Raw genomic sequence first — 12,631 nt, forward strand, 5'->3', positions numbered from 1 at the left:
GCTCCAAAATTGCTTCAATCATCTCCAGACAAAGCATGATTGAAATGCATCTATCACTGGATAGCATCTGGAGGACACTAAAAATGTTTTGATCAGAATCTAGAGGCTTCTTCCAAATGATAATAATTTTAAGATGCCATGGCAAATTTTTACAGCCACACTTTAGGCTAATGTTTCCTTCTGTAGCACTGACCTTGTTTTTCTAAAATGTGAAAAAAATCAATATAATAATGGTACTGCAGCAAAATTTCAGCTTGCTCTTGGCCTACTTTAAATAAAATAACTTCATTGTCTCATTTCCCTCTGTCTACATCTGCTGCATTTGGCACTTTCAGTTATTAAAATGAAACCAAGTTGAAAGAAAATGTTAAATATCATAAAAAGAAACCCAGCAGCTCTTCTGTCTCACTTTGCCAGCGCTGTGGTCACCTTTACCATTTGCCAGGTTGTTCTGTTCCCAGCTGTTCTACCTGAATCTGTATGCAAAAAGAAACCCCAACTTTCTCCACGAATATTAAATGTTCTTTGCTGTTCTACAAGACTTATTTTTTTAAAGGAAAACTCACCCTCTTCCCTCCAATAATATATTGGAACAAAAAAGCCCAATAGTTTACTAGTGACTTCTATTCTTTGGTGCGTAATATTGTCTCACTCCTTAGTGTGCATTTTTGCACAAATGGGTGAGGATGGTTATAGGAGTTCCACAGTTTCACTCCAATGTGAACTAAGAATAAGGCTTTGAGAACCTTACAAAAAACTATCAACTAAAAAGAAAGAAAAAAAACATTCAGCCAAAATTATGACCTTTAGTCACTTTCCACTGCCTCTGGATGAGAACCACTTCCAGTTGCTGTCAACCACAGCTCTGCCTTGGTCAACAGACAAAAAGAGCATTCCCAGAAGAAAAATGGGAGCAGTAAGTCCCAGGGAAAGTGACAGAAAGCCCAAAGGTAGGCAGTGGTGAAACCTTTGCTCTGCCTGGGCCTCTCAGAACCATAGAGACATGCAATCTTGGAGCAAGAAAGACCTTTACTTCTTTTCTGTGTTGCACATGCACAACATGTGTTGCACATGCACAACACAGAAAAGAATTAAAAATACACAGACTGCCCATATAAATTCATTTTCCTACTCTTGGCTATCCCCATGAACGCAAGCCTTACAAAGGGACAGAGGACGCTTCATCTCTAACACCGTCTCAACATATCAATCACGTTAAAAAAATTTAAAACAAACAAACAAACAAATAAAAATTAAAAAAAAAAAACCAAAAAAAAAAAAAAGGAAAAAAAAAATCAGAATTCTTACTTTGGTACTGGAAGCTGGGGAGGAGTTGGCCACCAGGCTGGTGATGACCTCGCTGCTGCCGGTGGTGCAGGCGGCGGTGGCCGGGGTGGGGAGGCGCGAGGGGACGATGGGCAGGGGCAGCAGCCCGGGCCGGGAGCTGCTGGTGGTGCTGGCGGCGCTGCTGCAGCTGGTGCTGCCCACATGGTTCCCGTTGGAGCTCCAGTCCCGGCGCTCCCAGCCGGCCCGGTAATCTCTCTCGAAGCGGCTGTGGTGCCGTGACATGGCGGCGGAGGGCAGCTGCGGCTCAGGGGGAACGCGAGAGCCGGCCTGGAAGAATAAGGACACAGAGTTAGGGATGAGGGCCCAGCACACGGACTGCAACCAGCAGGCATGACCCTGTCACGCCTTCTCTGCCTTAGGAGAGCACTGTTTCTCCTCTTTTCCCAGCTGAACATCAAGAGGAAGAACAGTGTCATAGTGAATATTAATCTAGAACACAAATGAGAGAGTTTAGACAAGTACAAGGACGCAGTGCAGAGCCCAGTCCCACAGACCTGAAGAAACACCACCTGCCCAAACTCTTCATCAGAATAATGAGCAAAAGCACACAAATTGTGAAAAGCCAAGTTAAAAGAAAGTCATAATTCAATGTTCTGACAACAGGAAAACATTTCCAACAGCTCCATCTTTTTGTTTTCTCAGTAGCCTTCAGATCTTTTCTGTAGCCTCTTTCCTCTACCTGACACATGACCAAATATTGATGCTAAAGATCAAAGAGAAAAAAATCTACCTGTTAAATCTACTCATTATTTCTCTATTTTCAAAGCCAAATACTGCTTCACACATTCCCCTTTTTGCTAGACCTCCTCACTGGAAGCTCTTACAAGAATATTTCACTCTGTGACACCTCCCCACAGTGAGGATGCTCTATAGGGCAGTGAACATGTTCTGTCTCCTCCTGTGCTTCTGGCTAGACTTAAAACACTTAATGCATATAGGTGATCTATGACCAAGTTGTTCTATGATCACCCTGTCCTTATCACCCCTCAGTCTTAGTTATCTACAGATTGTATCTGACAGGTGAGGGATGTCTCAACACAACGCTCCGAGTCAAGACTCCCAGCATCTAATCTTAGTTCTGATAATTATATGTTACATAGCCTAGAGCAGTTACTGAAGTCTTCCTGGCAAGGTCTCCTAATGTGCAGAATGGTGGCAATAATGCTATTTTCCCAGCAGAGTTCTGAGTAAGTGAAAGTTTACAGCATTTGCAATGGAAGGAACAATATTAATAAATTCTAAATGTATTTGTTTCCATAAATAAATAATGAGTATGTGGGTCACTGCAGCACCTGATTTATTTTATTTGCATCATACAATCCACTAAGTTCTTTGTAATAATGACATCAGGTCAGAGAAAGGAATGTTGTTTCACAAATTCTTAGATACAAAAATGGATGGTATGAATATCTGTTTATAAGGATTGTGCGGGGAGCCAGAATTAAACTCACCCAGAAACATGAGGATAAGAAACTTTTTAAGAGATAAAAAACTTAGAAGTGTTATAAAACTGTGTGCCTATCGACAATATTAGTTATACACCTGGTAGAAATTAAAAAGGCAAACAAAACAAATTACTATGTCTAAATGATGAAAGGGTCACCTGGTTCACTAGAGGGCTACTAGCTGAGACAAAGAATCTCTTCCTCAGCTAAAAGTTCAATAATATATTTGTATATTACAAAACCCTGTGAAATTCCCTCCTAATATCATTATATTCAACAATTTGTTTTTTTGCCAAATCACATCTCCCAATAAGCTACGTTTTTGATGGTTACATTTTCCCTCTCCAGGAATGAGCACCTCCAGCAAAAGCCTACACTGGCGACCACACCATAGTGTTGTTGGTATTGACCACAAAATTAACATTCTTCTTAACCCAACTTTTTTTTTTTTCTAGTAGAATGTGATGCAATGTTTTACTTGATTTGAGGGCTGATGGTTCTAGTATTTACTCAGATTCCTCTGTCTTTCATTTTTGTGGCCATCTGATACTTTCATTCAGAAAGCTAATTCTGTATTTTCCAGAGGACCATGTGAGCTCAGCTGTACAATGACCACAGAAAAACCCAGAGACACCAGTGCTGTGAAAGCTGCTGTAGTGAAAACAGAACCTTTTCTTTTAGTAGAGGTTAACAAAGCAAACTTTTTCTCTAGTGAAAACTATCTCAGAATAAATTCAGTACCTAAACAAGCGTCTTTAAAGGTTAGAAATTCCACAGGTATAACCTCGCTTTCATTTGTTCTGTATCCATCTTGCTAAGTCAGGCAAAAAAGGAGCCTGCAAACTGCAAGCTGCAATTTCAAAATACCCTTTATTACTCCTTGCCTTTGAAAAAGTTTCTTTTTAATCCAAACAGCCTCCACTGCCGTATGAAGCTATCTTTTGTGACTGTTTGGATGGTGGCTGTCAACTGAATGCCCTTCTCCTCTGGAGCCCGAGGAACTCCATTAGCTGTATTAGTGCACTCCTTGACAAGGCAACCAGGGAGAGCCAAATCACATCTCCGCACCCACCCACACTCCTGAGCACATCTGACATTTATTTCAGCGGAGAGCAGCGGCACACATGCACACAAGTCAACAACAAGCGGTTTTTGCCACACGATGCCAGGCACCCTGCCCCCAGCAACCCTTCTATCAGATGAGACTGGCAGGCAAGTACGACAATAACAAGCAGGAAAAAAGCCTGTGACTAAGCCATGCATTAAGAAGTTTACTTTAAACCCAACACCCTCTTCATGAGCACATTCACTTCTCAGTCCAGCTACTGTATTTCAAACTTCCAATGACAATCAGTCTTCTTTTTTATTTTTGTTTCCTTTTTTTCCCCTTTTTTTTTCTTTTTTTTTCCTCCCCAGTACATTGCATTAAATATACACTACTTGTTTCAACATGTCATTTTTGGCTGGGTACAAAGTTACTTGACAGCAACGAGACAGAGGGGATAACAATCTAATAAATGAGTATTCAACTGCTAGTGCTTGCTATTTAAAATTAGAAAGAATAGAAAATGTTTTCATAAATAGCTGCTGGATGAGGTAAGAAATGGGTTGTGAACAGACCAGCTAATTTTTAAGTGTATTTTTAGATCCAGAGTTTATGCTTTGTCTAGACTATTGATGTTGAGGATCACAATCAAAATAATAATGCTTTAAACTTATTCTGTACTCCTAAGAAAATCTTCTCCAGCAGTGTGTCCTGAGTCAAGTGTAATCATCACATTCCTCTGCACAGAACTTGACACAGGGCAGCATAAACCATCCTGAGAAACAGCAGAGACGGAGGCCAGTGGAAATCTCACTCAAACAGCAGGGAGGGCAGCAGTCACTGCAGTCAGAGATCACAGAAGCCTAAAGGTTGAGAAAAATCTCCAAGATCATCCAGTCCAGCCACAACCCTAACCCTATCACTACCAGTTCCACAATATCTGATTTTAGGCTACAATTTTCTAGACATGTTCTTTGAGATTTTTTTTTCTCTAAAAATAAACAAAACAAAAGAAAACAAAAAACCCCTTTCTGTTGCAGAGAGAGAGAGAGGAGAAAGATCAATGCCTAATACTTAGAAATATCAACATCAGTAGCTACAATTAATTCATTACCTTTTAAAGGTAAATTTTCCTCAACACTCATGTGCAGATATTTTCTCTTACCTAGTTTTAGATCCCTCTAAGCAGCACTGGGGAAGAGAAAGAAGATTTTTACCTTGTTTTTTAGACCCATGCCAGCTAATTACAGATCTGTCAACTGCAGCTGTGGGGTTGATTTTTCAGCTAGCATGACACTCCACACTGTCACATGTAGGAGCCAGTACCAGAGCAGAAAAGCTTTGGGATATCTCAGATATGTCTACCATGCATCAGAGTCATAAATCCATGATGGAGACACGCCAGCAAGAGAAAGAACTTGTAATTTGTGCATCTCAGATTCGTAGTCCATAAGGAGGAGTATTGTATCCTGCTACTGCTGAAAATCCCTCTGTACAACCAATTCAGCTGACACTGTCTGGAGAAGGTGGTGAAGTCAGTGAGACACTTCCCTCACCTTCTACTCAGGATGTAATCACTGGAGTAGCCGGGTGTCTTTAATCTCTACTAGAAAGGAAACGTGTCCCTGTTTGTCACATAGAATCAAAGGATTTTATTTTGCAGCCAAAAGGAACAAAAACTCTCTCAGAGGGGAAAAAATCCCTCACCCTACTAAAGAGAGAGAAAAAAGAGGGAGAAGCCCATAGCAGTTACTGGATGAACTTACAAACTCAAAGCAAAAAAAGGAGATCAAATTGGTATTAAGGGAGGGCTGTGGAAAGGGCTCAATAAGAGAGATCAAGAAGCCAGAGGTAAATACAAATTCTGTGACAAATAATAAAATGAGATTCAATAATATGCCAAGGTAAGAAGTCCCCAAGACTGCATCACTTTGCATGTGCTGTAAAAAGAATGACAGTATACAGCCCACTTTGTTTCAGACAGGTTATGCAGGAGCCAGGCATGAGGATTATACATCCACCTGACCCCCCATCATTTACTTTCAGAGAAAGATGGGTTTGGGAGGGTAGACTAGGAGAGGGTAATAGACTGGATGGAACAATACCAAACACCTTCTCAGAAATGGAACAAGGCCAAAACATGCAATGCAGGTGAGAGAGAACATCAAAATCTATCCCTCTCAAGGCAAAGTAAATCCCTGCTAGAGAACATGACTTTTTCTACAACCAGGAATTTTAGACGTATCTCATACTAACAGCTTGCTCAACAATAATATTTGAGAAAGTTTTTTGGCGAAATGTGAGTGTCTTCAGGACTCAAATGTAGGGCACTTACACAGAGGACAACACTGAGCCTCCAAATTTACCCCAAACACTTTGGCCACTTGGAAATCCTCCAACCTTCATAGCACATACCACCTTCCTCCTGGTACTCATTTTTCACCACATCTCTTATGCAAGCTCGTTGGCTCCTTGTTTCCCCATCTTACCCACCCACACACCCACCTACCCACACACACACACACACACACACACACAAACACAAACACACACACACACACACACACACACACACACACACACAGAGGAAAGAAAAAGGCCAGCAGCTTGTTAATATAGCAGGATGTTGTCCTCAGGGCTCTTACCACGTTCAAACAGATCATTGCTGCAGATTTATTAAACTCAAGTGGTTAACATTTCATTTTATGCTCGATACATTTAAACACAGCCCTTCTTTCCCCAAGCCCAAAACACTCACTGTTCTGCAGAAAAAATGCTTCCTATTCATGTTCCTCTAAATGACAGTCCGGGCCCGAGCCTTGGAGCAGCTTTTTCCCTGCTTTCCATGCTTATCTAGTCAAGGTCTCCTTAAAGTGCCTGTCCCCACAGATATAAATATAAGGAAAAACAGGCTTTCAGCCAGTCTGAAGCTGGAGAATCAGATTTCTTAGACTATTAGTCAACTTCATTAAGTGACTTCAAAAATAAAGGTCAAGCTTTTAATTTAAATTTTTCCTGGGTAAGCATTTGTTTCTAAATTTACCTTTTAAATAATAACATTACAGAAACATGATAGGCGAGAGATGTTGGGAGACAGTGACGGAAGTAGATACATGCTCATTAGGGAAATGGCAGAAAAGGAGAAAGAAAGAACCTGAAGCTTTAAAATACGCAGCTAAATAATCTTACATGTTTTCAGACAGGATAAATGGAAGTACAGGTAAAATAGCCCATCAGAGAGCTTTAAAAGCAGTTAAGTGCATGTAATGCCTAAGTATTTTATGAGATCCACACACCAAAAAAAAAAAAAAAAAAAAAAAGGGAGAGAGATTTGCTGGAATCAGATCCAGCATGAAGAACTGTAACTGATAAAAAGGATGATGTCTAAGTACCTAAGCTCGAATGATTTCACATATATGCTGCAGGGAAAATGTTACAACATGCAGTTTTATCAGAGCCTACCGACACAACAACCTCTCCCCAGGCACAGGTCTGAAGACGGAATTTATGCACATGGCACCAAAATCACATTGAAATATATCAGTATAACAATAAATTCTGGATATAACTCAATTGTCAGGTCATATACCTACACATCTTCAAGAAAGTCAAAATAAAACAAGGTACTAGCAGTCCTGGCAGCTTCAGGAGTAACTCTTCAGCAACGTGACAAGCAAAATGTTTCATTTGAGCACAGTGTTTTTTTATAAACTACAAAGACTTTCTTAGACATATATAGAATCATTGTTACAAGCCTACACGTATCTGACTAATCCATTTTCACAATTTTTACTTAGCGACTTTTTTCTTCTGTTTGGGTGACTTCAGTGAAAGAACTCTGTTAGACAAGTGCAGAAAGAATGCAATCAAGAGATTCTGTAAAGCTGAACTACAAGCAGCTGTGTAAAAAGATAAGATCCAGAAATATTTGAGAGGCAAGGAAACAACTTTATTATCAAGCAAGGTCTACTTTTGTAAACCCCTGATTTAGTCTTGTAAACAGTTGTAAAGCTCTTGTAAAATCCAAGACAAGGCAGAGAGACTTGAGCTGCTTTGCTACAATCAGATCTTAAAGAGAAAGAAAGAAAAAAAAAAGAAAAAAAAAAAGCCCAAATCCTAACCCTGTAAGTGATAAAGGAGCAGTAGATTAAAGAGATTATATAGGATTTCATTTTCCAAATATATGCTGGAGGAGGTGATGCTTTGGGACATATTAAAAAAAAATGTGAGCATGAACACAATGGTGTCATCTCAGCAGAAAGCTCACTATGCAAGAAGCAAAAATTAGATTTTTGCTTTGCTATCTCAAAATATTGTAGAAAACTTTGTGCACTTTTTATTTCTGAGTACTTCAGATGCATATAGAAATTTTCCCCCTAGGTAAGTAAAAAGATAAATTAGACTATCCAAATAAAAAAGGAAAACCCACTCACGATGTGAGTGAAACCATACCTTGGAGTTTCTTTCCTTCACAGTTGACAGAATAAAACCTTCCTAAATGAGGGGTTACTAAAAAAATCTCTAAATCTTTAAGTGCATGGTTTATTATTAAGCTTCTAGGAAATTTATCTTTACTGTGATAATTTCCTACCTATGGTAATTTGCTTTTCAGATACTAATTTTTTTACAATCTGAGCAGAGTGGGTAACACATCCTTCAATTTATGGATCATGAGCACGGGCAGGGTGAGAAAAGTTCATGAAGATTCAGGGTTGTCCCGATGCTCACACAGCTGGAACAGCAAGTGAAGACGAGTCCCATCTTGAATCCTGTTGCTTGCCAAACCTCGATACACACAAACTCATGAAGTTTACACTCCTGCAGAAGGAGTCTCCTTCTGCAGATGCTCCATATCATACAAGTTTCTTGGACTATTCTAAAAGGCCTCCATCCACATCCTCAGATATACCTATCACCATCAATTGATAGAAAATATGTCAAAATATACTGGTTTGGGATATGTATTGGAATAAAATTCCTAACTCCAGGAGAAAACTACTGAATCTATTTGTCTTCAAGCTTCTGTTGGAAAGATCTCACAGTTGATATGTTTCTCCCCCATGGCTCTGTTGCAAACCATACCCACAACTCAGCACAAAATTCAACCCTCACCACCCTCCAGCCCCCAAAATCAATTCTAGATGCCACTTGCTGCAGGTTCTTGGTCTTTCCAAGGACCTTCTACAGCAACAAGAGTGGAATTTCACAAAGCAGTTTGGTAAATGAAAATCCACCAGAACTTTACACAAAAGCAAAATAACTTCCTCAGATGTCTCTGCAGGGTCCAGGGTAGCTAGCAGTGTCTAGGACCCAGCCTTGTTAAAAATGGAGAGAGAGAAAAACAATGTCCCTCTGTAACACTCCTGCTTGCAAAACACTGCCCGAAACATTGTCTTCCCTAATTAAATGATCTCATTAGCACAAAAAGCAAACAAAAGGAGACCAAATGCCAAGAGCTGCCGTGTTAAAGGGCAGCTTGTGCAGGGTTTGTGCAGGAAGACTTGCACGGCAGAGCTGGTGGCCAACACCTTGGCACAGGGGCTGGCAGGATGACAGCTGGTGGCCTGGGTCCAGGGGTGCCTGCCGGGGACAGGTGGGGAGGGGAGACAGGGACACGACTGGATTTCTTCTGGGGAAATGGGCCATCTTCTCAAAATGTGTGGAGTGGCTGCCAGGACCTGACATACCTAATCTTGCCTAAGACTTCATAGTTAATAAAGCAGAAATGTAGAATAAGCTACTGTCAGTGTTGCCAAATGTCACAAAATAAATCTCACAAAATTTAATTAGCAGGATTTTGGCTCTTTTGGGGATGCTTTCTTAGGTGGGTGAGGCAGGGTACGGGGAGAAGGGGACTAGGTCTTCAAATTACATTTTGGACAAGGCAGAAGACATTTCCTTTTATTTACTGCTGTTCTCAATTTTCCAGACCTTAAAGGAAGACTGATCGATCAGTCAAAACTATTACAGGAGAAACTCTCTGCCAAGGTAAGGGTTAAATGCAGCATATTTTACAGCATAAGATCTCTGGATCACTTGCAGTGCTGCAAAGTGTTGCAATAAAGAAAACGTACTTCAAATTTCCCTCTCAGAGGATATTTTTGGGTCATCTCACCCCATCACTGTTCACATTTAAAAAGCTTCAGCCAGCACCAGGTGAAGTAATAAATTTTTTCTTCCAGGACTGATGTCCTCTGACCACACAGAATTTTCTGACACACATTTTGTTAAAAGGAGACATGTATCACTCCCTCGAATCAAGAGCACATGTACACTTAGAGCACAAAACAGACTCTAACCATCTGGTATATAAAAAGAGCTTATTCCATGAAAGTCTCCTCAGGGAAAAAATAAATAAAAGAAACATTAAATAATAGAATCAGAGAAATTTAGGTTGCAAAAGACCTTCAAGATCACCAAGTCCAACCATTAAACAGTGCCAAGTCCACCACTAAACCCTTAGTGCCACTTCTACATGCCTTTTAAATTTACTGAACATGAGACTAGCACAGTCCATAGCAACAGGCATCCAAAGACCTTCAAAGCTTTAACATGATTTGTGGCACTGAAGTATGAAGGTGCAGCTATCCCAATCCTCCAGCAAGTAAGTGAATTTCCAGAGAAAACACAACATCTCTGACCCATGGGGAATAACTACAGTTTTTCCAGTTTCTGGTGCCCTAAATGTGTGACTGCCACTAGCTTCCATTCACAAAGCCTCACAAGCTTGCTCTTCACTTAAGGAGACACCTGCATTCTTGTTCTTTTAGAGATCCCAGGGAGTCTGGAGAGGAGTTTCTCTGCATATTTCTGTACTTCCATTTTTTTGCTTCATGTCACTTTTTGCTTCATGCACCATTGGTACCAGTCCATCAGTACCTGGGACCCCTTAATTTGGCTGGAAATACTGGGCAGACACCTGGGGCTTTCAGATTAAAACATTCCCTTCTCAATGCATGTCACTGGAGCTGGCCAGAGCCCATGTTATCTGCCCATCTGCAGTCACAGCTCATCACCTCTCATGGCCTAACCATGTTTCATAAAATGGATTGACTTTATTTTCAGCTAGTTCAATAGAGTAAGTATCGCTTACATCCACTTGCTATTTATGTTTTGTTTTGAAAGGTGATGCGTCAAGAACCAGAGGGACAGTGACACCATGCTAATGAATTAATACCACAGCCAGTATTAAAGTTAACTGCCTCTCTGCTTGCTCCTCTGCTTCTTAGAAGCTATTCCTGTTACCATTTCTTCCATCACCCTTTCTTGCATCTCATTTAAATTTGGCCCAAGTGACTCATGTTTTATCTTTTCAGCTGTTGGATGAAGGCTGTTTGCTGAATGCAGGAAATCAGCAGCCCACCTTTTCCAGGCCAGAGGTCTGCAGCTTTCAATTATCTGCTTTAGAAGTAACAGGATCAAATAATAAACATATCATGAACCTCTCACCCTATCCCTCTCAAGATATGTTATGTGATATAGAACCTTTCAATACTACAGAGAAATCAAATCATTTTTGCCAAGCACCTACTTAAATATGTATTTAAGAATACCAAGAACCTAGTTAAAAATATAAGTTGAAAACTACTAGACTTGCAAGCACTGGCCAAAATGTTTTGCATTTTATTCTGAATGCAATAATTCATTTTCATTCCACCAAAGCTGTCAAAAACTCTATATGCAGTCTTGTAGCGAGGCTGTTATATATATGCCAAATGCCTGTATAGCAAACATCTGGACTTGCTTCTGTTCCAGGATTTGCCAAACATAAGTCTATCTATTGTTTTTTCTTGTGACTTTTATTTTTTCCTGTCTCTCCTGTGCCTCAGGTCGTTTTTCTTAAAATGAAATCGTTAAAACAGGCAGAAAGAACGGAGGAAGGAGGAGTAAGAAGAACTCTAGCATCTGAGTAATCTTCCAGTGGGACTAATTTTACTAAGTATTTGTGCTACTGCTACCAGTCAATCACTACAAGTATTATTGAGACACTAAAAAAAAAAAAAAAAATTAAACCACATTTAAGAAAGTATATTGGTATAGAGAAAAGGAAAAACACATATGCTGTTCTATAAACTAGAAGCTCAGTTTACTGAAATGTCCTCAGTATCAATATAAAATGTATTAACATAAAAACCCAACTTGCTGTTCCCTGATTTTGCATTCATTTTACATCCGTACTTCTCCGAGGCAACAGATCAGAATGGTGCATTGCCTTCCCCTCAGGCCAAGTGTAATAAACAGGCAGGTGTAATATAAGGCTGCAGTGTCTCAGCTCTCCTCCCCAACAATTGATCTTCCAGCCCAACGGTGTAATTCTGTCTTGGTAGCTCCCTTCACATGCCTCACTCCTGATCGGTCAATTATTTCAAATCAAGCAGAATTAAAGTGTTATTTTTGTGAGGGAGGATGATATTCACCAGTGACCAACATGAAACTAATAAACTGATTTCCCTTTACTGCCTTGGGCAAAACAGAAAAATACAGGTCTATAGGAGAAAGACAGCAGCTGTTTCATCAGTCTGTTGCCCAAATGTGTTTGCCATTTACTATCTTTAAATTGAATTTTTGCTCACAGGACAATTTTGGGAACAGAAGACAACAAAAACAAAACAACAAAAAAGGCAGTGGTGAGGATATATGACTGTTCAAGACAGAGCTGTGCAATGCAAGCTTCCTGAGAGGAGGGGACAGCACTCTCCCGTTCTCTGAAACAGAGCATATTCCTCCTGTCAGTAGCGAATTTATCCAGTAGATGTCAACACCAGCAAAAAATATATGTAAAGCTAACCTTAAC

At 40.1% G+C, this 12,631-nt stretch overlaps 1 protein-coding gene across 5 annotated transcripts in view; it reads right to left on the reverse strand.

The window, feature by feature from the left end:
• Window positions 1-12,631, reverse strand: part of KLHL29 (kelch like family member 29) — a 386,612-nt gene that overhangs the window by 238,640 nt on the left and 135,341 nt on the right. For all 5 annotated transcript variants that reach the window (XM_030269454.4, XM_030269456.4, XM_030269453.4 and 2 more), the window contains one exon: window positions 1,309-1,614. In XM_030269454.4, the coding sequence (XP_030125314.1) occupies window positions 1,309-1,569 (261 nt within the window). In that variant the 5' untranslated portion in view covers window positions 1,570-1,614. The remainder of the gene's footprint in view (window positions 1-1,308; window positions 1,615-12,631) is intronic.

Source organism: Taeniopygia guttata, chromosome 3 (genome assembly GCF_048771995.1).
Source record: "Taeniopygia guttata chromosome 3, bTaeGut7.mat, whole genome shotgun sequence".
NCBI lineage: Eukaryota > Metazoa > Chordata > Aves > Passeriformes > Estrildidae > Taeniopygia > Taeniopygia guttata.